The sequence below is a fragment of the Solanum pennellii genome, chromosome 7, assembly GCF_001406875.1.
Source record: "Solanum pennellii chromosome 7, SPENNV200".
NCBI classification, from domain to species: domain Eukaryota; kingdom Viridiplantae; phylum Streptophyta; class Magnoliopsida; order Solanales; family Solanaceae; genus Solanum; species Solanum pennellii.
This window is the reverse complement of record NC_028643.1, coordinates 2,056,835-2,079,958: the sequence shown is the minus strand read 5'-3', so window position 1 is coordinate 2,079,958 and position 23,124 is coordinate 2,056,835. Positions and strand designations below refer to the sequence as shown.

At 32.3% G+C, this 23,124-nt stretch overlaps 5 protein-coding genes across 6 annotated transcripts; 2 read left to right on the top strand and 3 right to left on the bottom strand.

Moving 5' to 3' along the window:
• Window positions 1-5: 5 nt before the first annotated feature.
• On the bottom strand, window positions 6-2,596 carry LOC107024503 (probable LRR receptor-like serine/threonine-protein kinase At1g56140). Its single transcript, XM_027918202.1, has 5 exons — window positions 1,345-2,596; window positions 1,044-1,257; window positions 735-966; window positions 494-644; window positions 6-416 (listed from the first exon to the last, which is right to left on the bottom strand). Exons 1-5 carry the CDS (start codon window positions 1,702-1,704, stop codon window positions 168-170), a joined length of 1,206 nt encoding a protein of 401 aa, XP_027774003.1. The 5' UTR covers window positions 1,705-2,596; the 3' UTR covers window positions 6-167.
• A 286-nt stretch (window positions 2,597-2,882) lies between these two features.
• LOC107024729 (putative UPF0481 protein At3g02645) lies at window positions 2,883-4,424 on the bottom strand. The gene has a single exon (XM_015225713.1). It carries the CDS (start codon window positions 4,422-4,424, stop codon window positions 2,883-2,885), a length of 1,542 nt encoding a protein of 513 aa, XP_015081199.1.
• A 1,406-nt stretch (window positions 4,425-5,830) lies between these two features.
• On the top strand, window positions 5,831-9,610 carry LOC107024253 (protein trichome birefringence-like 5). The gene is made up of 5 exons (XM_015225193.2): window positions 5,831-6,670; window positions 8,014-8,206; window positions 8,336-8,529; window positions 8,730-8,885; window positions 9,059-9,610. The coding sequence occupies exons 1-5, from the start codon at window positions 5,916-5,918 to the stop codon at window positions 9,357-9,359; spliced, it is 1,599 nt and encodes a 532-aa protein (XP_015080679.1). The 5' UTR covers window positions 5,831-5,915; the 3' UTR covers window positions 9,360-9,610.
• A 955-nt stretch (window positions 9,611-10,565) lies between these two features.
• Window positions 10,566-14,030, top strand: LOC107024307 (nucleotide-sugar uncharacterized transporter 2-like). 2 transcript variants are annotated; one of them, XM_015225267.2, is made up of 7 exons: window positions 10,566-10,902; window positions 11,893-12,044; window positions 12,132-12,340; window positions 12,424-12,517; window positions 12,763-12,929; window positions 13,016-13,170; window positions 13,268-14,030. In XM_015225267.2, exons 1-7 carry the CDS (start codon window positions 10,830-10,832, stop codon window positions 13,375-13,377), a joined length of 960 nt encoding a protein of 319 aa, XP_015080753.1. In that variant the 5' UTR covers window positions 10,566-10,829; the 3' UTR covers window positions 13,378-14,030. The 2 variants fall into 2 exon arrangements, with proteins under 2 accessions (XP_015080753.1, XP_015080751.1); XM_015225265.2 differs by having other exon boundaries at window positions 13,016-13,186; window positions 13,268-14,019.
• A 3,119-nt stretch (window positions 14,031-17,149) lies between these two features.
• Window positions 17,150-20,355, bottom strand: LOC107025411 (auxin efflux carrier component 2). Its single transcript, XM_015226198.2, has 7 exons — window positions 19,348-20,355; window positions 18,922-19,269; window positions 18,298-18,511; window positions 18,128-18,213; window positions 17,797-17,954; window positions 17,630-17,706; window positions 17,150-17,537 (listed from the first exon to the last, which is right to left on the bottom strand). The coding sequence occupies exons 1-7, from the start codon at window positions 20,291-20,293 to the stop codon at window positions 17,471-17,473; spliced, it is 1,896 nt and encodes a 631-aa protein (XP_015081684.1). The 5' UTR covers window positions 20,294-20,355; the 3' UTR covers window positions 17,150-17,470.
• Window positions 20,356-23,124: the final 2,769 nt, after the last annotated feature.

The window sequence follows — 23,124 nt, the reverse complement described above, 5'->3', positions numbered from 1 at the left end:
CTAACTTATTTCCTCTACTTATAATACATTAGAAACTAGACTTCTCCCCATACTCATAGAAACTAAAAATGAACCTTGGCTGAATTACATAGCCAAAATGCTATTGACAACACACTAAAAAATCTTTTCTACCTTCCTAAGATATATACATTTGTGGTGAAAATGAGTCAACCATGTACTGTTATCGTCCTACCGATCCTCAACTCTGGATCTAAGAAAGGCGGAGGCGTTGGTGTAGCTTTGGTTACCAACATTGCAACAATCTCAGACATTGGTGGTCTTAAATTGGCATGAGGCTGAAGGCATAAGAAAGCTACATGTATTGTTTGCATTACATCCTTTTCCGCCACCCCATTTTCCAACATCTTTGGATCAACTAGATCGATTAATCTTGATCTTTCATATAGCTTCCATGCCTGCATATACGTACTTGAACAATCAATGTATAACCACATATCATCATAAGCTTAACGAGAACTTAAAGGCAGCTTACATAGTCGGGGAGATACTGCATTTCTGAAGGCAAAGAAAGATCTGTATTCTTCCGAGAATTGATTATTTCTAGCACAACAACACCATAACTGTATATATCAGCCTTTTCTGTCAATTCTCCTCTAAGTGCATATTCAGGAGCTGTGTAACCTCTGCCAAAGTCCCGAAAAACAAGAAGTAACTAAAATGATATATGTTGATCTATGTCATTCGTTAAAAGTCTGGTTCACAACACTACTTACAAAGTTCCAGCAAATGCGGTGCTGAGATATGCTTGATCTTCAGGGAAAAACCTAGCTAGGCCAAAATCTCCGATTCTTGGTTGAAATTTGTCATCCAACAGAATATTACTGGCTTTGATGTCCCTATGAACAATCCTAATGTGTGAATCCTCATGAAGATATTGTAATCCCCGCGCAATCCCTAAGATTATCTGGTACCGAGTTTTCCAATCTAGGAATATCTTACTCTTTCCTGTGAAAAACAAACATAGAGGCCTAAAGAGTGCATAAACAACATTTCTTATATTCAGTCAAAAGAAACATAAATACCATATAGTATTTGGTCCAAGCTCCTATTCTTCATGTATTCGTACACGAGAAGCCTCTGATCCCCTTCTGAACAACAACCAAGAAGGCGGACAAGGTTCTTGTGTTGTATACTTGTTATCATCCGTACCTCAGCAAGAAACTCCCGGTCCCCTTGCTGCGATTTGTCAACAGACAACTTCTTGACAGCAATTAATTGTCCATCTCCTAACTTCCCCTAAGAAAAACACCAGGGCCAATTCTTAACCTCTGTATCTAATTATTAAAACGGACTTTACAACTCGTCAAGACACATTGACCTTACCAGGAAAACAGGACCAAATCCACCACATCCAAGGAGGTTATCCGAGTGAAAATTCTTCGTAGCTTTCTCCAATGTATGAAAGTTAAAGTAGCTTATTGTATGAAGATGTACACTAACAGCATTACTCGTCCCTGTATCATCCGAAAAAAAGACATATTTTTTATTAACGAATAAGATACTCAAAGTAACATGAATTCGAAACAAAACAAAACCTGGAAGAGGCTTAAATGTGCTAGTAATCAGTTTTCCTAGTTTGAAAAACTTGCATAAGATAAATATGACAAGTAACAGAACAAGTAGAGTTCCAAGAAAAAAGAACAAGGCGGATAAAGGCTGCATCTCACGTTTCGATATCACCATATACACAAAGTATGAAGCATTTACTAGGTTTATCAAGCTATATTAGTTAACATGATAGACATATAGGGAGAATCGAAAGCTTCGTAAAATCCAGTGTTGCAATGCCAGCACAAGTTAAAGACAAAAATACTTTGTTTTAGTCTTCACTATGAAGGACGGCAGAATATTGTTCATTCAATAGACAATATCTTTACTTGTATGATATTTTAATCATACCAACTGTTACTTGTAAAAAAAAATCCACATTTTGTGAAGTCAATATCCTTATATGATAGACTATCTCAAATTTAAAAGATAAATATATCTACGCGGAGAGATTGTATGTACCATGTGGATATGGATGTGGACGTATTATATTAAAGAATAACTAGTTAATATTGTTATTGACTGAATACGAATATTTACAAGAGTCAATTATAAGCCAAGAGTTTTTTGTGTTTAGATATGGGAAAGCAAGTTCAAATGGAGTTGTATTTAGTTTTGAAGTGTGTGACTTGTAGAAGTGTGTGACTTGTAGAGCTGTTAGAGAGAACACATTTTTATTAGTTAATTATATTTTCAACATGCCACTTACGTACGGGCCTGATTCTTTTTCACGGGCCAAGCATGTGTAAATTCTTTTTGATATGAGTGGTAGTGAGGTTCGATCTCAGAATCTTTGTCTGCTATAATATCATGTTGATGATAAACAATGATCTCATTGATATGTAGAATGGAATTGGCTTGCTTCATGTTTGACAAAATGTCTGAAAGAAATGTGGTTTCTTGGACCGCGTTAATGTGTGGATATCTACAACATGTTGATGATCAAGAATCCTTGTTGCTTCTCTCCCCATTTAGATTGGAAGTGAGGGGTGCTTACCATCCGAGCAACAGCCTCTGTCAGACAACAGATTCATGAGGTTGTGTGCTAAAAGTGGTTTGAAAAGTATCCGTTCGTGGGTAATTCAATTATTGATATGTACTCAAGATGGCGATGCTGAAAAGAAGTTTCATGAAATGCTAGAAAAGAGTGTCATAACTTGGTATGCAATGGGAGGATTTGGCGACAAATCTTTGTTTATGTTCAAACAAATACAACACGGAGAAATGACAGACGAGTTCACGTTTTGCAAGCACATTGAAGCCTAAGAAGAAGCCAAATTCATGGTTTTCTCATTACTAGTGAATCCCTTTATCTAGTCTCTATTGACCCAAACATTGTGGCAACCATACACGGAGCAAAATGCTTGGAAAATTAGCAGCAAGACAATGGATATCGACATAGCAACAGGCAACAACTTCCAAGAAACATAGATGTGTTTCTTCAATCCTCTACGAGCCCTAACGATTAGCCTCTGGTTATAGTACTTGTTGACTTTCTCCATGGCAATCTCCACATTAGAACTTCCGCTAGACCTTACAAATGACCTTTGTATGGTACTGAACAAAGTGGAAATTTCATTATCAGTCAAATCCCCTTTGATAACACCAGCTTGCCTAAGCAACTTCACATCCTTAGTAGTATCTGCAATTCCACTCATAAGATTGATGTATCTAGCAAATTCGAGCTTGGATTTCGACATGGCAGCTTCATAGACCATCAAGTTTCTAATTATGACTTCTGAGCCAGCATTCATTGTGATCACAGGAAGGTACAAAGTCGAAGAAATTTGTTCAAATTTAATCCTACTGAGACCCTCATGAATGGGGCTGCATTTGACTCTGGCATAACACCATAAGCAGGATGCTGAAGGGATAGTACTGGTATTGTCTCTTTCTTCGTCTCCATTTATTTCCATACCTTTCCTAAATAGCCCGGAAATCATTGACCATGGGACGTTTTCCATGACCTGGTTAATAGATTTTAGAAGTTTTTGCACGTTTCTTGGGCCTATAGGCTCGAACACCTCCAAGACTGTTTCAAAGTTGTGAATGATATCTTCATGTGTATGTTGATAAACATTTTCGTCATCTTTATCATCATGTTTGATAACGATAGATGACATTTGAATCGGAATTGAAACAAAATCTACATGATCATCGAGGATTAAATGATACATAAGATCAAGCAAATGAAGAGGCCGAGTTTCATTGGCATTATTTCTAGGCAAAGGAAGTGGGGAATGCATTTCACAGAATCGCCTAAACATGGTTATCAACTCGGTGTCTTCTCTGTCTTCAGGGGATGAGAAACAGAGGAACTTTCTAATTTGCTTCACAGCCACAAAGGGGATTTGGTTTTCAAGCATCATAAAGTCTCGAGTGAAAATGTTGTCATCAATACTATCATCATGAACATTATTCCCATACGATGAACGGAGGATGTTAAGCAAGCATAGACCATCTATGGCTACTATCCAAGCTAATGTCTCCTCATCTATGTCCATGAACCGGTTATAACAAGCACGTATAACAAGGTCATTATCTCTAAGTTTATCGATCAAGAGATGCTCAAAATTGAGGATTTGAACAGGCTGAAGAATGTGTTTGATGGCAGCAAGTTTGTACCTTTCCATTTGATATAAGTCTGGTCTTAAATGGTGATAAGGTCCCATACCGATGAGCTGAGGAGTATACGCTTCTGGTTTGTGATGAGTTAGTGTTTTCGGAATGTGGAGGACACAGACAGGAGGGAGAAGATTGACGTCTACAACGACATCTTTCTTAAGGGCGTTACTTATGCGGTCTGTCCATCTTCTTGCACTTGAATTTGAAGGAACAATTGGATCCAATGCCATGTATTCTCTTCTCTAATTTTGTTTGCAAATTGTTCATGCATGCATATATGTACTATGATGTATTTATAAATGGTGTATATATTCATTCTGTCATGTTTTCTTTATGAGTTTTGAATAGTATTATTATATGTTGGAGACTAGTTTTATTAAAATTAATTAGTGGAGGCACATGGAGTTTCTTGCTTGCTTCCTTGTTTTTCGAATGAGTCAAAGGTAAGGTATTGCTCGAATTCTTCAAAAATACGATAGACAGCAGGTGCATATTAAATTTTTAAAAAAAAGTATATCAGTAAATATAAAAGATTCGATCTAACACGAGTTAGACAACATTTTTCGGAGAGTCTAGCATACAAGTCTATATATATATATATATATATATATATATTATCACCTTAGATTATGCCAATGGATTATGATTGTCATGTTCAAATGGGAAAAAATTGGTCAAATAGTTTTTGTATTAGCACAACTTGATAAACAAAATTGTTGCTTGTTTGGGAATTAAATGTTGTTTAATATGGTCAATAATTATCTTCTACACAAAATTAGTAATATTAATCTAATGTTGTTTGACATTTCAAATACTCCACATGGGATAACTACTTAAGTTATGGTAATAAATAAAATTAACCCTTTTATAGTATCTTGTTTAGATGGTTGTTATAAGGTAATATTGTTAGTTTAGATACAAAAAGTTTATTATATCATATCATTTAAATTTGTTATTAGATAATGATGAAAGACTCATTTATGTAATGATCGATTTGATGTTATTAATGTGTTGTTAATATACTATTTTCTTCTTATTTTATCTTTATTTATTATTTGATAATCACATTTAATCTTTTATCTTATATTTTTATAGTAACTGTATCCCGTATCCTTTTTTTCTTATAAATTTATCATTTAAAATTCTAAATGCGTAAAATTATGTAATGAAGAAGAACGATACAATCTATCTTACACTATATTCATTAAAACAATATACTAATACAATATTATACGATACAATACAATACATTATAAAATAATTTGATTTGAGAATAGAAATGGTTGTGGGAAAATTAGATTGGTAGATAAACAATTACTTCTCTCTCCCTCCGCTTTTAATTATTATATTATATTTTTTGAAAGTTAATTTAATTAATTTTTAAAATTAAATTAAATTATATTAATTCGATATTTTTAAATAAAAAATTTAGATATTTAAAAAATATACGAAAAATACTATAAATTTCATTATTACATATCAATATTATGAAAAAACTATAAAATATAAAATATTAATTAAATTTATTATCATTTGACTTTAAAAAATGAAAATGGTGATAATTAAAAGTTGACGGAGGTAATATAATTTTGAATTTAAATATAGTAAGTTGACTTACTACTATTTACCAAAAAAAAAAACAGAGAAAGTTTGTGTTGAGAGATTATAGGAATTCATGGCTCTACAAAATCAGTCATAATGGCTTCTTTGTTCTTCTTCATATGGCACGTTATACTTGTATTTTCCTTGTACTGTTCTTCTTTATTTCAACTATCTTCTTTTTCAGTAGAAAAATTGTTCAACCTACTCAAATACTCTCTGTTTACAGAGAAACCCTTTCTCAAACCCCTATATTCTTGCAAAATCAGACCCCCATTTTGCCAAAATCTAATCTTGATGATAGTTTGGTTGAACCCATTTCACTAAACACTTCTGCAGAGATACACATTTTGTCAAAATCTGATTTTGATGGTAGTTTGGTTGAATCAGAGACCATTTCTAGTTCTAATGAAACATCAAGATTTCAAGCTAATACAGAGATACCCATTTTGTCAAAATCTGATTTTGATGGTAGTTTGGTTGAATCAGAGGCTATCTCTAGTTCTAATGAAACATCAAGATTTCAAGAATTAGAGGTTAATACAGAGATACCCATTTTGTCAAAAACTGATTTTGATGATAATTTGGTTAAACCCAATTCACCTGAGACTAGTTCTAGTTCTAGTGAGAAGTCAAAATTTGATCTTGATGTTACATCTGAAACACCCAAATCTAGTTTAGTTGAGAAAAACTCAAGACCTATTGGAGAAAGTTGTGATCTTTTTAAGGGAAGTTGGGTTAAAGATGAGAATCATCCAATTTATAAGCCAGGGTCTTGCCCTTATGTGGATGAGGCTTTTGATTGTCAGACTAATGGTAGGCCAGACTCACAGTATCTTAAATGGAGATGGAAGCCATTTAGATGTCATCTTCCAAGGTAACTTAAATTACTCATTTTTCTTTGTAAATGATGATTTTTGAAGTTATTTTGTAGTTATATGTCCCTTGTTGAGCTGTCAGCTTCTGTCAAACTACATGAGTTGGACATTCAAACAACAATTAGTAACCAATATTGATTTCCTACATTGTGATTGTGATTATATATTTGGGTGTTTTCGATCATAGCTCTGTGTTCGAGTAAGGTAAACAGTTTTAATGGAGAGTGAATTGCAATGTAATCATTCAAACAGAATTCTTTTGTCTTATTATGTGGCTGTTTGTCGATGAACGATTTGCGATTCTTGAAAGAAAGAGATGGTTGAGATCTATGGTTAGGAAGATTTCAACTCTGAAGAAAGAGATGGTTTTGTAGTCCAAGTTTGCAAGTTCTGTTTGTGCTGTTATGATAAGAAATCGTAGAATGGTCTGTCTTTTTACCATTCTAGTAGAAATCGTATTGGAACCGACACTGGAAGTGTGTCTGATATGTAGAGGATAATGCAAATGGAAGGTAATGTCTGCAATTGTTCAATTGGAAGATAATAAATGCAAATGTGCTACCAGACATGACTTTAGATAGGATTGAGTGGAGGTCGCGTGTTAGGGTAGAAGGTTAGTAGGGGTAGAGTATTGTCTTGCCTTGAGAAACTTTAGGCTTGTTAGTGTGCCTGGTGTAGTACTAGTCATATCCTTGTAGTTCTTGCCACACTTATATTATTGTATGTCAATTATCATGCTATTTATATTTCTCTCTTGTAGACGTTACACTGCTTTCCTATTAACTGCTATGCTTTCTTCATTGTCTTCTTCTATTTTTACTTGGGCTGATGCACTCGAGGCGAGGGTCTTTCGGAAACAACCTCTAAGGTCTGCATACACTCTAACCTCCGCAGACACCACTTAGTGAGAATTCACTGGGTATGTTGTTGTTAGTACAGAAAAAACCTGCTACTAAAAATATATTAACTGTTAAGATAAGGAGTTGGTAATTGTTGTAGGTTTTTGGCTAGTATTGAATAGTATCTACACTTAAGATTTGGTTGACTATTTCCCAAGGATGTACTCATGTTTATGTTTTGTGTTGCTAATGCTATATTAATTCGGTTTTTGCAATAATCTTCTTCTCTTCATGTTGTTAGACTAAATAATAGTTATAGTTAAAAATACTAAGCGTGGAGTTCGACTTAATGAAAGTTTTGTGTCAAATGGTGTGCTCTAGATTTCAACTGATTCATACGATGATAGAACTTATTCATCTCGTCGATAAATAGCCAGTCATTTGTTGATTCAGGGAACTACTTATAGAATTTGTATCCTTAAACCAGTTATAATCTTTTGTAGGTTTAGTCCATCAGATTTTTTGAACAGATTGAAAGGAAAGAGGCTGATGCTGGTTGGGGACTCAATGAACCGGAACCAGTTTGAATCTCTCCTTTGCCTTCTTCGTGAAGGCCTCACTAATAAGAGTAAAATGTACGAGATCCATGGGTATAAGATAACAAAAGGAAGAGGCTATTATGTTTTCAAATTTGAGGTGATTTTGCATATGCATTTATTAAGATTTTATTATAGCTAAACTGATATCATTTATATCAATGATGAAATGTTGCGAAAGCTTCTTAGAAAAGAGAGCAGTGAGGACTAAAACATTATAGTTTTGCAGGATTATAACTGCACGGTTGAGTTCGTGCGCTCGCACTTCCTTGTTAGAGAAGGAGTACGTATCAATCCTCAAGGAAGCTCAAATCCAACTCTATCAATAGATCGCATCGACAAAACATCTAATCGTTGGAAGGGAGCTGACATTCTAATCTTCAATACGGGGCATTGGTGGACTCATGGAAAGACTGCCAGGGGGTGTGTTTTATTCTTCTTACAATACCTTTCATTAGAAGCAACATATATGCTATCATTGCCATTAGTATCTTTTCTTACTGAGGTTCTCTTTTATGAGCTGGGAGATCATTTGACTTATCGTTCTATAGTAATCTGAGAGCATTATAGCGTATTTCAAGGCTGAAATCCTAACAACTAAGATGAGGTTTTCGTTGATGCAGGAAAAATTACTATAAAGAAGGTGACCTAATATACCCTAAATTTGATGCCATTGAAGCTTATAGGAGAGCATTGAAGACCTGGGCTAAGTGGATTGACGAAAACATGAGCCGTGAAAAGTTGATTATATATCGTGGGTATTCTTCAGCTCACTATAGGTACTTACTGTTGCTTCCACAATAGAATCTTTTGAAACCAAAATGCTAACGTTTGTCCAATGAAAAGCTCGGCTCATTAACTCATCAAGATCGACCTTAAATAGCATTTCCATTTGGTTGCAAATCATGTATGATGCACAAACTTGTGTAACGTTTTACTTGTATTTAAACAGAGGCGGAGACTGGGATTCAGGTGGAAGTTGTAACAAAGAGAGTGAACCTGTTTCGAAAGGTGCTATCCTTGGAAACTATCCGATGAAAATGAAGATCGTGGAGGAGGTGATTAAGGAAATGCAGTTCCCAGTAGTCCTTTTAAACGTAACACAGTCAACCAATTTCCGCAAGGATGGTCACCCGTCTGTGTATGGTAAGGTTGGTAAAAAGGGTAAGCAAGATTGTAGCCATTGGTGTCTACCGGGAGTCCCCGATGCATGGAATGAGCTAATCTATGCCACTTTGGTGTTGCAACAATGAGCTGAGGCTGTTTCTGCCGCAAATGTAACATTGCCTTATAACATTGTAATATGAGATGAATATAGTTTAAGTCATTTTTTAGTGAAGTTGCATCCTTTCAGTTTTTTTGTACTAATATTACACACTATATATTCTTATTTCTAGGATCAACTCACTTCAAGTTTTGTAATACCAAACTTATGCTGCTTCACTAATTAGCAAGGTTTATCTTCTTTATTTTTTTCTAAGAGAAGTATTCAGAACACTCTAAATTTGTTGTGAGTTATCAGTTTCATTTCAGAATTATTGATCGTCTTAAAAATATACCTCTAATCTGGCCAATTATGGGTGAAATACAATCCTAAATTCTCGTCAAGTTTAAAGGTATTTTCAATACTTATCTCGATTTTTAATTCAGAGAAGTATTGAGAAAATCCCTGAACTAGGCATGAATTATTAATTCTCAAACAATTGACAAGTTTAAAAACATCTTTTTACTTGACTAATTGATTTAAATACATTTTTGATCTTGCAACATGAGTGAAATACACCTCTAAATTCTCGTCAAGTTTAGAAATATTTTCAATACTTCTCTTCCCTTTTATCAAGAGTCTCATGCCCTTACAAAAACACTTTCAGACCACTTGTTATGTCATATAATAGATTAAACATGATTAATGGTATGTCTAAGTTAGCTAGTCAATTAGAGAGGTATTTTGAAGGCTTTTAATAATTTGGGGACGAAACTAATAATTTGCATCAAGTTTTAGGGTATTTTTAACCGTTCTCTCCTTTTTTATTAAAGCTCCTCGCTCCTACAAGATTTAGAGATTACTTGTTATGTTATGTGACATATTGAAAATTTATTTAAATTGAATTAGTCAATTAAAAAAATAATTTAAGACTATCAATAAATCAGATGAAACTAAAAATTCTAAATTCAGAATCGTAATCAATTATAGAAAGTAGGATCTACTTGACCTAATCTCTTAATCACGTTGGAGTGGGTCCTATTCCTTCAATCCAGCTTATATGACTTATTTTGTCTTTTTTTATTCGTCCGAAAAAGGATATATTTCTATATTAAACTATAATTTCGTTTCAAAATATCTTTTTTAAATAACAAGTTTTAAAAATCTTAATTTCATATCTAAGCAAACTAACTCGTATAAAATAATATCGAGAGGATAATACTAATGATTAACTTCAAATCTAAACGGCTCTATCTTATATTATTACTTCCAAATTCCAAATAATGATGTTCAGCTGTCGGTGCATGCCCGTGATTTTCTCCGACAATACTATACGCTTTGTCACTTGTACCTAAATCTTTTAACTCAAATCACTCCGTTTAACCCGACAAAACCCTCTTTCCTTAAAAAAAAAATCAGTACTAATTACTCATTAATCTTTGAGATTTGCATTTACTTTCATTTATTTTGAGTGAATGGTAGCTAGTTGATACAGAAATTAGTTGGATTGAGAGAAAAAATGATGGGTTTTTTGATGAGAAAAGATGTGAGGAAGTTACTCAAGAGGAAGGATAGTGATGCTGGTGAAAAAGGTATTTAATTGCTTCAAGATTTAGTTTTTTTCCCTTTTTTTCTTTGTGGGGTTTTGGTAAAATGTGTAAAGGTGTAATCTTTTTTTGCATTATGTCATTGAGGGATTTGGTTGTTATTGGGTAATTGGATGTTTCTATGGATTCTTGGTGTTTAAAGTCTTGCCATTTTTGTTAATCTTTCTGTTGTTACTAGTTGTTGTTTTGATTCGTTACCAACTTATTAATCTAGAAATTTAAGGAATTGGGAGGAGAAATTTGTAATACTTCATATGTTTAGCTCACCAATGGTGTGGCTTAGTACTCAATGAGGTGGTTAGGAATCTTGAGGTCTCAGGTTTAAAACTCAATGGAGAGATAACAAACACTAGGTGATTCTGTTGCTGGTGGGAGGTGGCACGTATCTCATGGAATTAGTCTAGGTAGGTGGCACATATCCCGTGGAATTAGTCTAGGACAAAGTTACCTGGGAGGTGTGTATCCCATGGAATTAGTCTAGGACAGAGTTACCTGAGAGGCGGCATGTATATCCCGTCGAATTAGTCTAGGACAGAGTTACCTGGGAGGTGACGTGTATCTCGTGGAATTAGTCTTGGACAGAGTCATGTGGTATATGTTGCTGGTGGGAGGTGGTGGCAGTATCTCGTGGAATTAGTGGAGGTGCGAGAAAGCTTTCCATATGTTAGCAACCAATTGTGATATATGTTTGCAATTGACTATATTCCATAACTTCACCTTTGCTCCTGTCAAGTCACTGTATTCACAAATTATTCGATTGAGCTAACTATACTAATACTTATCGATGGTTTTCCTCTTCACTTAAAAGGCCAAACTTTATCAAATACGTAAGCTCTTTCTACGAGATGTTTGATGTTCATGGTCTAGTAGTAGTCTATTGTTCAACAATCTGGAAGGTATCGGGAAGGATTTGGAATGGAATAATAATGATTCATACGGAAGAAAAGATTTCCTATGTTCCTTTTCTTGGTGCAGGAAGAGCATTGGAGGAGGCACGGGCGTCCTTGTTTAGCAAATTACGAGCATTTGGAGGTGGGAAGCGTCAACAAACTACCTTATGGGGGCCTACTGTTGCATTGACATTCAATTTTTTTGTTTCTGTTAGTATTATCTTGATGAACAAATTGGTCAGTCTACTTAACCTTACTCTATCTGAAAGTAGATATTAAATCTTTTAGAGATCGTAACATTTGCTTTCCTCTTTTCTCTTCCAGGTTCTTGTTACAGTCGGATTTAACTATCCAATTTTCCTCTCTTTCCTACATTATGTCTGTAGCTGGTTGATAATGGCTATTCTTAATGCTCTCTCCATCCTTTCCTTGTCTACACCATCAAAATCGACAAAATATTCATCGTTGTTGTCTCTTGGTATAGTTATGTCACTTTCTACTGGGCTTGCAAATGTGAGTTTGAAGTATAATAGGTGAGACTTATGGTAATCTTTTCTCCTCTGAAATCTTAACAGGTCTTCTTTCTTGATAGTTAACAAGCACGATATATTTCCAGTGTAGGATTTTACCAGATGGCAAAGATTGCAGTAACACCAGCTATCGTTTTAGCTGAATTTGTTCTCTTTCGGAAAAAAATTTCTTTCCTAAAGGTAACTGCTTCTTACTGCTAATATACAGTGTTGAGAGCTAGGTTTAGTTTCTTTATGCATTGTGTTTCGTTTCCATATGCCGTTAGTATTCTCGGAAAAATTTCCTACCTTGTACTTTGAGTATGTGTGAGTATGCCTTTTATCATAACCAATTACTATGGTCAGTTTATTCAACGCAATGATTTCTGTTTGGTCCGTCTGCATCTCCCTTGATGAGAATATTGATCCATACCCATATGTTTCAGGTGCTTGCACTCACTGTTGTATCAGTAGGTGTTGCTGTTGCTACGGTAACAGATTTGCAGTTTCATTTCTTCGGTGCTTGCATTGCAGTAGCATGGATAGTACCAAGTGCAGTTAATAAAATACTGTGGTCCAATCTCCAGCAGCAGGAGAATTGGACTGCCCTGGCGTATGCTCCAAAACGAATCTCCTTCTGTTAATTTTTAATCAGTTCTTTGTATTTTCGTTCCTCAAATTTGCATTTCTGGTTGACAGGCTGATGTGGAAAACCACACCGATTACATTATTCTTTCTGGTGGTGTTGATGCCATATCTTGATCCTCCCGGTGTCCTTTCATTTAGTTGGAACTTTTACAACTCGACAATCATTGGTGCCTCGGCTATTCTTGGTTTCTTGCTTCAGTGGTCAGGTGCTCTCGCACTTGGGTATGCATTGCTTAGTACATCATTCGGAAATCGCAAAGTTCCTTATTATTTATGCTTCTAATTATGTTTTCGTCTATTTAGGGCAACATCTGCAACAACTCATGTGGTACTCGGCCAATTTAAAACGTGTGTCATTCTACTCGGAGGTTTTCTCATCTTTGGTTCAAATCCGGGTCCAATTAGCATACTAGGAGCCATTACGGCTCTTGTTGGTATGTCTTTCTACACTTACCTTAACTTGCAGCCCTCGTCTTCTAAACAATCTCTATCAAAATCAAAGCTAGGCAAAGAAAATGCGGATGGAAGTCATGCTGATGAATCTGTGTAGTGAAACTCTGGACTAACAGAATAAGTTTTGTGAACGAACGAACAATTCACTAACCACGTATGACATTATTTGTCCAAAGCTTATCGCCACCCTGTATTTGGGAACGAATGATAGCTAACATGAGCGTTTTATAAAGTTACGTTGTATATGCAAGTAAAATGACTTTTGCTATACGTAATGGTTGTCAAGGGGACGATTGGATTCGTCTTCTTGAACGACTAGCTAGAATGGCGAGACCGAAAAAGAAACAGAAGAGAAGAATGGAGTACAAGTCACTATTAACTATTAAGCATTCTTTTTACTGCTATGTTATACTATGTATGAGTATGGAGTCAATTATCTCTCAATGAAATGTGTATCCTTATTTTCTGAGATATTTTTGTTGTTTGTGGCAAGTGTGAGATTTAACTTCTTTTGTCTATCATATCCGCCGTGTGCGATTCGGATTTAGTCGGACTTATTTAAATAACTATGTACAATCTTAATTAAATCCTCCTTTTATTTAGGGCTGCATAATGGTCGCTTTGGTTCAGTTTTGAAGTTTATTGATTCGACTTATCGGTTATCGGTTTGTAGACATATTAAAGTGTATTGGCGTATTGGTTATCGGTTTATGTGTTTAGTTATCGTTTATTAATTGGCGTATTGGTTATCAATTTAACCGTTAAGATTTGATAAAAAAGTAAATTGATTGTAAATCAGTTGATAAATCAACTAAATCATGTACATCCATTATTATATTGTGTTTTGCTCAATAGTAGCACTAACATATCGTACAATAATCAAAAGTTTGATTAAAAATATGAAACAAAATTTTAAGTTAGGACTTTATATACCAATGTGTGAATTCATAATTTTATTAAAATTTATTTCTGAACGTAAAATGATAGTGAAAAATAAAAATGAAGAGAGGGGAGTAATTAATGTGCCAATAATACGATTTCCCACACTAAATTTTTTGGAAATTGTTATACGAAAAATGCAAAATATGTATAGAGTCAAACGTAACGGTTATCCCCATTTCCACCACTATATCATATCTTGGATATTGTAAAAATAACGAATAAGGCATAAGTATTATCGAAATCTCATAGACATACCATAATCTAACGTTCAATTACTTTTAAATTCATATATATATTTTTAATTTTATACACGTTTTTATTTACGTAGCACACTTCGTGACTCCACCTAGTTAACGCGTGTAGGGATATTTAGATGTCATGTAAGCCAAAAAGATGTACAAAATTACAAAAATAAAATCAAAGGGACTCGACATAATATGACGTCATATTGACCCAAAAAAATGATATAGTCTATCGCTTTTGAAGGTGTGTCGCTAAAATTTCGGTCATAATCTAGTGGACATGACTTGTTCGTCATTCCCAAAAATAACTTGCTAGAAGCAGCTAAGTTAAAATAATGATTTACGTAGCACACTCCATAACTCCACCTAGATGAGGCGCCTAGAAAATGTTTAGATATCATGTAAGCAAAAAAAGCTGTACAAACTTACAAAAATAAAATCAAAGGGATGCATTCGAGATAAGAGGACCTTATATTCACCAAAAAAGCAACAGAGTCCGTCGCTTTTAGCTGTCATTAATATTATTTTAGTTAAAGTATATCTCTGAAATTTCAATCATAATTTAGAGTACGATGACTTGTGCATCATCCTTGATAATAATCACTAGAAGCAACTAAATTAAAACAATGGTGTAAAAATAATATTAATTTTATAGGTCTCATATTAATTATCACATTTTTAAATAGAGTTTAATGATGAGTTAGACAATGCATCTATTTCTTTCTAACGGCTCTTAAAGTATATGTACTTTTAATTAACTTTGATATGGTAAGTAATAATTTATGTACAAATCAAAATTGGGTCATGTGATGTTGTAAACTTGTAGAGCTGGTAAGATCCATTATGTTCACACTTATAGGAACATTATCACATGCATTATATTGCTTCTACACAACTAATAATGAAAAAAATAATTTGGTTCTTTTTTTTAAACTTATAATCCATAAAAACACTTTTTTTTTCCTTTGGAATTAGAAGAATTTTATTTATTAAGTAGGTTCATCTATACAAAAAGGAATTGATCTAAACGATATAGTTTCAGTTGCATCAAAAACAAACAACTTGTTCATATGTATATTTGGATATATCCATAGTGTTCCTTCCATAATCAGCTAATATATCTGCTACTGATAAAAAATCATTAAGCAAATGTAAAATTAGTTAGAGTTTTAAGATCATAAAGATTAAATTATATTTTGATATATTATACCTAGTTTTAGTCCAAATTACAAGATTCGTATTTTTAAAACAAAATGAAACAGAGGAGATATTTATCAAGAAAATAATGATTGTTATTAGCCAATTTGATGTCTTCTTTTCAAAATAAGTGAATTGTTGAAACAACACCATCTATTAAGAAAAAAAGCTTATGACATAAATTGAATACCACTTTCCACTTTTATCCTAAACTGTTCTTGAAAATATAAATAATTTAAAGTGAAATTATAAATATTAGCAATTATTAGCTCTCTTAACATCATATCTACAAGATGTAAATGAGAGATAAAAATGAAAATGAAAAATTCAATAATTCTCTTAAACTTTAAAAAATTCACTTATTTTGAATTATATAAAAAAAGATTTAACAATTCACTTACTTTGAAAGGAAGGCAATATATATTCTAAATTTAAACTAATTTTTTTTTTAAAACTTCATATTAAATCAAACTAATTAAACAAAATGAAACGGAGGGACCTTATTACCAATTATCATTGCAATGTTTGTGCCATGGTGATGGACTGAGTGAAAAGTATAATTTTTTTATCGCTTAAATTTTGACTTTAACATATTTATTTCAAACGGATAGAAATATACAAACTGTTGTCTCTATAACAAATAAAAATTATAGCTATAAAATGTCATTAAAATTATCACTATAAATCTTTATCATGTCTATTATATTTGCTATTTCCGAAATTTTCTTAGAATAATATTGAGTAAAGATTTAAAAGTGTTCAATTGCCATTTTCCTACTTAAGGGCATATCACATGATATACATAATTTAAAAATAAGAAGAATAGTAAATCTTGGAACAATGCACTGAGTCTAAATTTTCTCTTTTTCCCATTATGATTTTATTGAATTTAAGCTTTCACGTGCATGCAGAAATATTTATAACAACTCATCAAATAGTCAAATATAGGCAACGTTACATCATATGAATAAAAATAAAATATTTCCTCAAAAATGAAAAAAGGATCAAATCCACCTCGTTTGACTTCTATTTTTATAGAGTGAAAGAGTAAAATAATTCACTTTCTCTTCTTAGCGTCAAGTGACTTTTATTTTCTTAAATTTCAAATGATCGATAACAATTCACAATTCAACTATTAATTTAAGTTATTTTTTAAATAAATTCGCATCTGTTTATTTCAAGATGAAGATATATTGGCTTAACATAAAGAAGTAACTGTGTTAAATGTATTAGCACTGACTTTCGAGAATTTCATTTTCATCAAAATCAAATAATATTTTCAAACTCATAATCATGATTCCGCCTCTGAGTACGAGGTGGATTTTATAAATTAGTTAAATAAATAATGTTGTTGGACTGAAACAATATCTTAAATGTTTAATTAGATCTGAAATAGCTAGCTACAACTTTAATATTACTTAGTAAATGAAAGTAATAATTCAACATAAAATTAATAATCTAGTACTATTGATCACCAGTTCTTCCTAGCTAGCTAACTATAATTAAAAAAATTTAAAAAAAACTAAAAATTAAAGAAAAAGAATGAAAATAAATTAATGCATTTTTTTTGTATAATAATATTAATTAAGTAGTCACATGCTAGGGAGCATATAGTAATTTCCATATTGTTGAATCCATTGAACTTATCTCTCTCTATTCCCCATGCCCAAGTCTACACACCAAGAAGCACATAATATAATATTGTAATTGGTAACGCAACTAGCATTCCAAATATAACCCTGCCAAATAAAAATAATTTAAAATAATCAACGTTACGAAGCAGAAGCAGATTCAAAATTTTAAGTTCATGGTAAACGATGAAAGTACTTACGCGGTACTAAGGATATCAGGGTGGAGATTGTATTCTTTTGCAAACACAAACGGAACAATGCCTTGGGGCAAAGCAGCCTACAAGTTATATATAAGTCCATTAACATCAGTATATATAAGGTAAACTCGTGATTTTGTTATCGTTAATATATATATATATATATATACCTGAACGATAGCAACATGTAGTAATACACCGCGAAGACCAATCGCGATAGAAGTAGCAGCAATAACAGCTGGTCCTGTTAAAAACCTAACTGCCATGGAAAACGTAGCAACAGATTTTCCACAAGCTATGATCTTTGGTTGTAAAGCCATGAATAAACCTACACATAAGTAATATAATTGTGTTTGTAAGAGTGTATATATGTATATATATATGCTAAATATGCATTTTTAGCGGCAATTAATACTCTTTGTACATGTTTCTAAAGATTTTAGCGACATTGGTTCCAATGACATTTAACTAATGCTGGTAAAGACTTAAATGTCAATATACCTAGACTGAACATAGCCATTCCGAGACCAGCATCTGATAGAATTGAGATCGAGCCTTTCACAATTGAAGGCATTTGAATATTCCATCTGCAAAAAGATTGACAACAATTACATTCCAGCAAGGTGAACGCTCACCAATAAGGTAAAAGTTCACGTAGGTGTTTGAAATACCTGTATGAGACGAGAGACCAAATGAGTCCAATCAAACTTGCATAGGTGTTTGGATTTCTTATCAACTTCCTCCATACCATTATAAGGATTAGCCTTGTCATAACACTAGCCGGAGGCATTTGTGATTTCTTCTCTCCATCTTCTATATTCTTCGATCCATCCTCGATCTCTATTTCTTTGTCTACATTTCCTTTACTAACCGAACTTGCATTCTCTATATATCAATTGGGTCAATACATGAACGAACACAAGTCAACAACAAGAAGTCTCATATTCAAACAGATAGCGGTTTACTTTCAAAATGAGACTCTTCGATGCAATTGAGTTGGTAGTAGATTCAATGAAAGTGAGATCAATAGTTTGAAAAATTTGTATGTATGCAAAATGAATTCTTTATCAATCTAAAAGTACTTGATGGGTTGAAGAATGTCAAACTAAAGTAAAGTAAACAAGTACAATAAACTTATAACAAGAAGCCAAAAAGGTGAAAAGGACACCTTATTTCAATCTTTTGCATGCGCTAGAGACAAAAGACATGACAAAAGCAAAAAAAGGACTTCACTACTCGTTCTGTCTCATGACACTTTTTATTTCTCGAGAGTCAAACAGTTTAAGTTTCATTACCTCTTGCTGCAGCTATCTCTTGTTGAAGAACGGCTTTGGATGCATCAAGAACTCCAAGTTCACTTGAACCACCTTTGCTAATCGCGTGTTTATGATTACCTTCGGATGTAGGAGAAGCACTTGAACTCCAAACAAACATATGAAGCTCTTTGCTATTGCTATTACTATTACTATTCGACATTGATACTGGTACTGGTACTGGTACTGGCACTGGCGTTGGTACTCCACTTCCGCTTCCAACTTCCTTTTTCCTTTGCCCTACAAACATTGGATTTGGAGGTGGATACACCAATCCATTAGTAGAAGCAGTGCTACTACTATTGTATAGCTCTCCGCTCATACTCCTACCTGTCGAGACATATTATAATCAGAAAGACACGATGATATAAGTTCAATATGTATTCCATTATATTACTATATAGATACCTCCTCGATTCTTCTTATTACTTCCAATCTTCGACATCTCCTCTTCAAAATTAGAAGTTCGCGGTGTTGGCCCTTTAGACGACTGCAGAGAAAACACATCTCCACCATAGCTATTCGTATACCCATGCTTCGGACTAGCTGTTTTACTAGCAAACATGGCGTAAAAATCTGTCTGATTAAAACTAGACGCTCTTGGCGTTGGCTCTCGAGACGATTGCACTGAATAAATCTCAACACCAGTCAAATTAGAAGCTCGTGGAGTCATGTTATTCGATTGCAATATCCCTTTATTATAAGATGAAATAATTGAAGAAGCAGAGGATCTTCGAACTATAACATGTAATTTTCCATCGTCTCCGATTTCAGCATCGGCCTGTAATGGCTCACGTCCGTTAAGCGAAACGACATCAGATTCAACTCTAAACGAAGTAATCGAAGCTGCAGTTTCGGGGAATTGCTCACCGATCAGTAACTTAGCTCCTCTGTATTCGAACAGAAAAAGCATAAGCGTATACCAAATCACACTTTGCATAACGACAATTTGTACCATTAGATTCCCAGAAAAATCTCCGTACATTGCTTTAAGCAGAGGAATGCCCATAACTAAAGTATTGGGCAAAGTCGAAAGAGAAAACAGAGTAATCACCCATTCTAAATTTCCTCTTTTGCTGAAAAGATGCCAGATGAAAAGCGCGAAAAGTATAACAACTTTTTGAAGGGAATCAGCAGCAATGAAATGGTAATTCATCGCGTAAGGATCGTTAGTGGATATGAAATGGAAACCCAGCAGAGGAACAGCGAAAACTGCCACGAATCGATTGATTCCAGAACATTGATCGGGGGTGAAGATCTTCCACCATCGAACAGAACCATAAGCTAATATCATAGCAACATATAGAGGTATAATTGCAGCAAGAACATCATATATGTCTTTGCCATTAATCATGGCTGTTTTTGAGTAAAAAGCAAAAACAGAGGAAGAACAGAGAGAATTTGAATGAAAGTAAAACTAACTAACAAAGATGATGAAATGTATTACTACTTCTTTCCATTTTATATATTACATATATTTCGAATTTCGAGAATCGAAATTATTTGAATAAAAACATAAATGTTAAAAGTAAAATTTTCTTTTAGTTACATAAATGTGTTCTTTTGACTATTTCAAATTTACGTTATTCAATTTCTATTATGTATAAAGACACACATGTCATATCTGTCATAATATATATTTCGAATTTCGAGAATCGAACAAAAATTTTGTATATTATTTGAATAAAAACATAAATGTTAAAGTAAATTTTCTTTTGTTACATAAATGTGCCGTTTGACTATTTTAAATTTACGCCATTCAATTTCAATTATGTGTATGCAGACACATACGTTCTATCTGTGACAATACACGTAGGACATAAATTAGACGTGTATGTTTATTTATTCGACTTTATACAAATATAATGTTTACTTATGTATACTCAAAGTTGAAAGAAATATATATGAATTGAAGCTAAGTTAAAGAGCATATTTTTGTCTTATGCCAATATATAATATTAAAATTCAAACTATGACATATAAATTATTTTTTAAGGTGAATTATTGAAAAAAATATTTAGTTAAAAACAAATGAATTTAATGTTCAAAAAATTTGTTGAGGTGTTTTTTCCCCTCATATTTATCATTTCTTTTAGCGATAAGACACAAGTACCCCTAGACTATGATCGAAATCTCAAGACATACCTTAATTAAATAAAGATTCTATTATTCTTGAACTTATTCTTTTTTAATTTTGTACATCTTTTGTCTTACGTGACACGCTCCGTGAATTCACACAGTTAAAGTGCGTGAGAGATATTTGAATGTCACATAAGTAAAAAAGGTGCACAAAAATACAAAATAAAATGGGCTCGAAAATAATAAAACCTTAGTTTACTTAAGTTATATCTCTGATATTGACATATTTATACATTTTCTCTTTCTTTTAATAAGGTTCTCAACTACACCATATTTTCTAAAAGATTACTTTAGGAATAATCTAATTTAAATTGTTTATATTTATTCTTTCTTTTAATAAGGTTCTTCACTACACCATTTTTTCTAAAAGATTACTTTAGGAATAATAAAAATAATAATAATGGAAAAGATTCTATAATATTTTTTCTTAAATATTTTTGAACATTCCCTTAATATGGACTTAAGTATTTAGAAGAAGAAAACACTCATTCTGTTCACTTTTACTTGTTTAATGTTTGACTTGACATACATCTTCAGATAATAAATAGAATATTAATTTTGTTACATTAATATTTAAACATAATAAATATTATATTTTAAAAAGTTTATAAAAAATATCTATAATTAATAATAAAAGTAAATTAAAAATTATTTCATAAATTTTCAAATTAAATAAAAAAATATTTTTAATAAATATAACGGACAAATAAAAATGAATAAAAGAAAGTAGTTTATTGGTAAAAGGAGGTGGAAAGGTATAGTAATTAAATGGAAAAATTAATTAAATGCTAATCGGTTAATCTTCCTCTTCATGGATTGCATGTAAAAGGGAAAAGAAGTTTTGATTTATTAGCTATTTCTATTTATATGTCGTTCTTATTAAAAATAAAATATTTGTTAATATTTATTATTTTATAAAATTAATACAGAAATAATATTTTTTTTATTTTATCATTGAAAGTTATTTGCATTAGAAGTATGAATTGGACCAATATAAGTGAATTTAATGATTAATTTATGTTCATTGATCAATTTAATTAATTAAAATAAATTAATATATATTTATTTATTGATAATTTAAATTCAAAAAAATGCTAAATAAGGGTATAACTGTAAACTTACCTAATTTCTTAAAAGACGTAAAATCTAAATTACTAACATATAAATAGAAACGAAGGGAGTACTATATAACAATAATTAATTAATGTATAATATTAACACTATATTCTAATACTTAATTATAATAAGTTATTAGAACTAAACATTTAATTAATTATATGAAATAATATTAAGTGTATATATAAAGAGTACTTAAGTTTGTAAGCAAGTCAAACTAAGTGATAAACGCTTGATTAAAAGTAATAAGTTGATTATCCAAAATTATGACTTTTTACCTTGTAATTTCAAAATGCTCTTGTTAAATTAATTATCTCACTATAAATTAATGATTTATTATCAATATTAATGATCTATTATCAATTTAAGCATTTTTATTCAAAAATAAGAAGTAATTGATTATTATCAACTCTTTTTTTTTATGAAAACGAATAATCATTTTCTATTTCATCAATTTTATTTTAAAATGTAATTCTCTTATTAGTTTATAAAATCAATTTAAGCATATACTTATCGACTATTTTTAACCAGCTAAACTAAAATGAGAAGGAGACAATATCCAATAATTCAGCTGTAAGTTATGTGTAAGATCATATGAAAAGCCAGAGGATAAAACCACTTGATTTATATAAATATAAAAGAATCTTATTATAATTTATTTGTTTAGATCTAGGATTTATAAAAAAAAATTATGTATTAAGATATAATTAAACAAATGGTTTTATTAATCAACTCCTAACTCGTCGCCATAGCACACGTTCATGCACATGCAAAATCTAATTTTTTTAAATTAGGAGACAATTGCTGTAATTCAAAATTAATTAATTAATTATATAAGGTGCAACTATATAATATATTATTTTAATTTATGATACTCTATTTAATACTAATATTTCTTGTCTGAAGATGTGACGTATAAGAGACGATTTG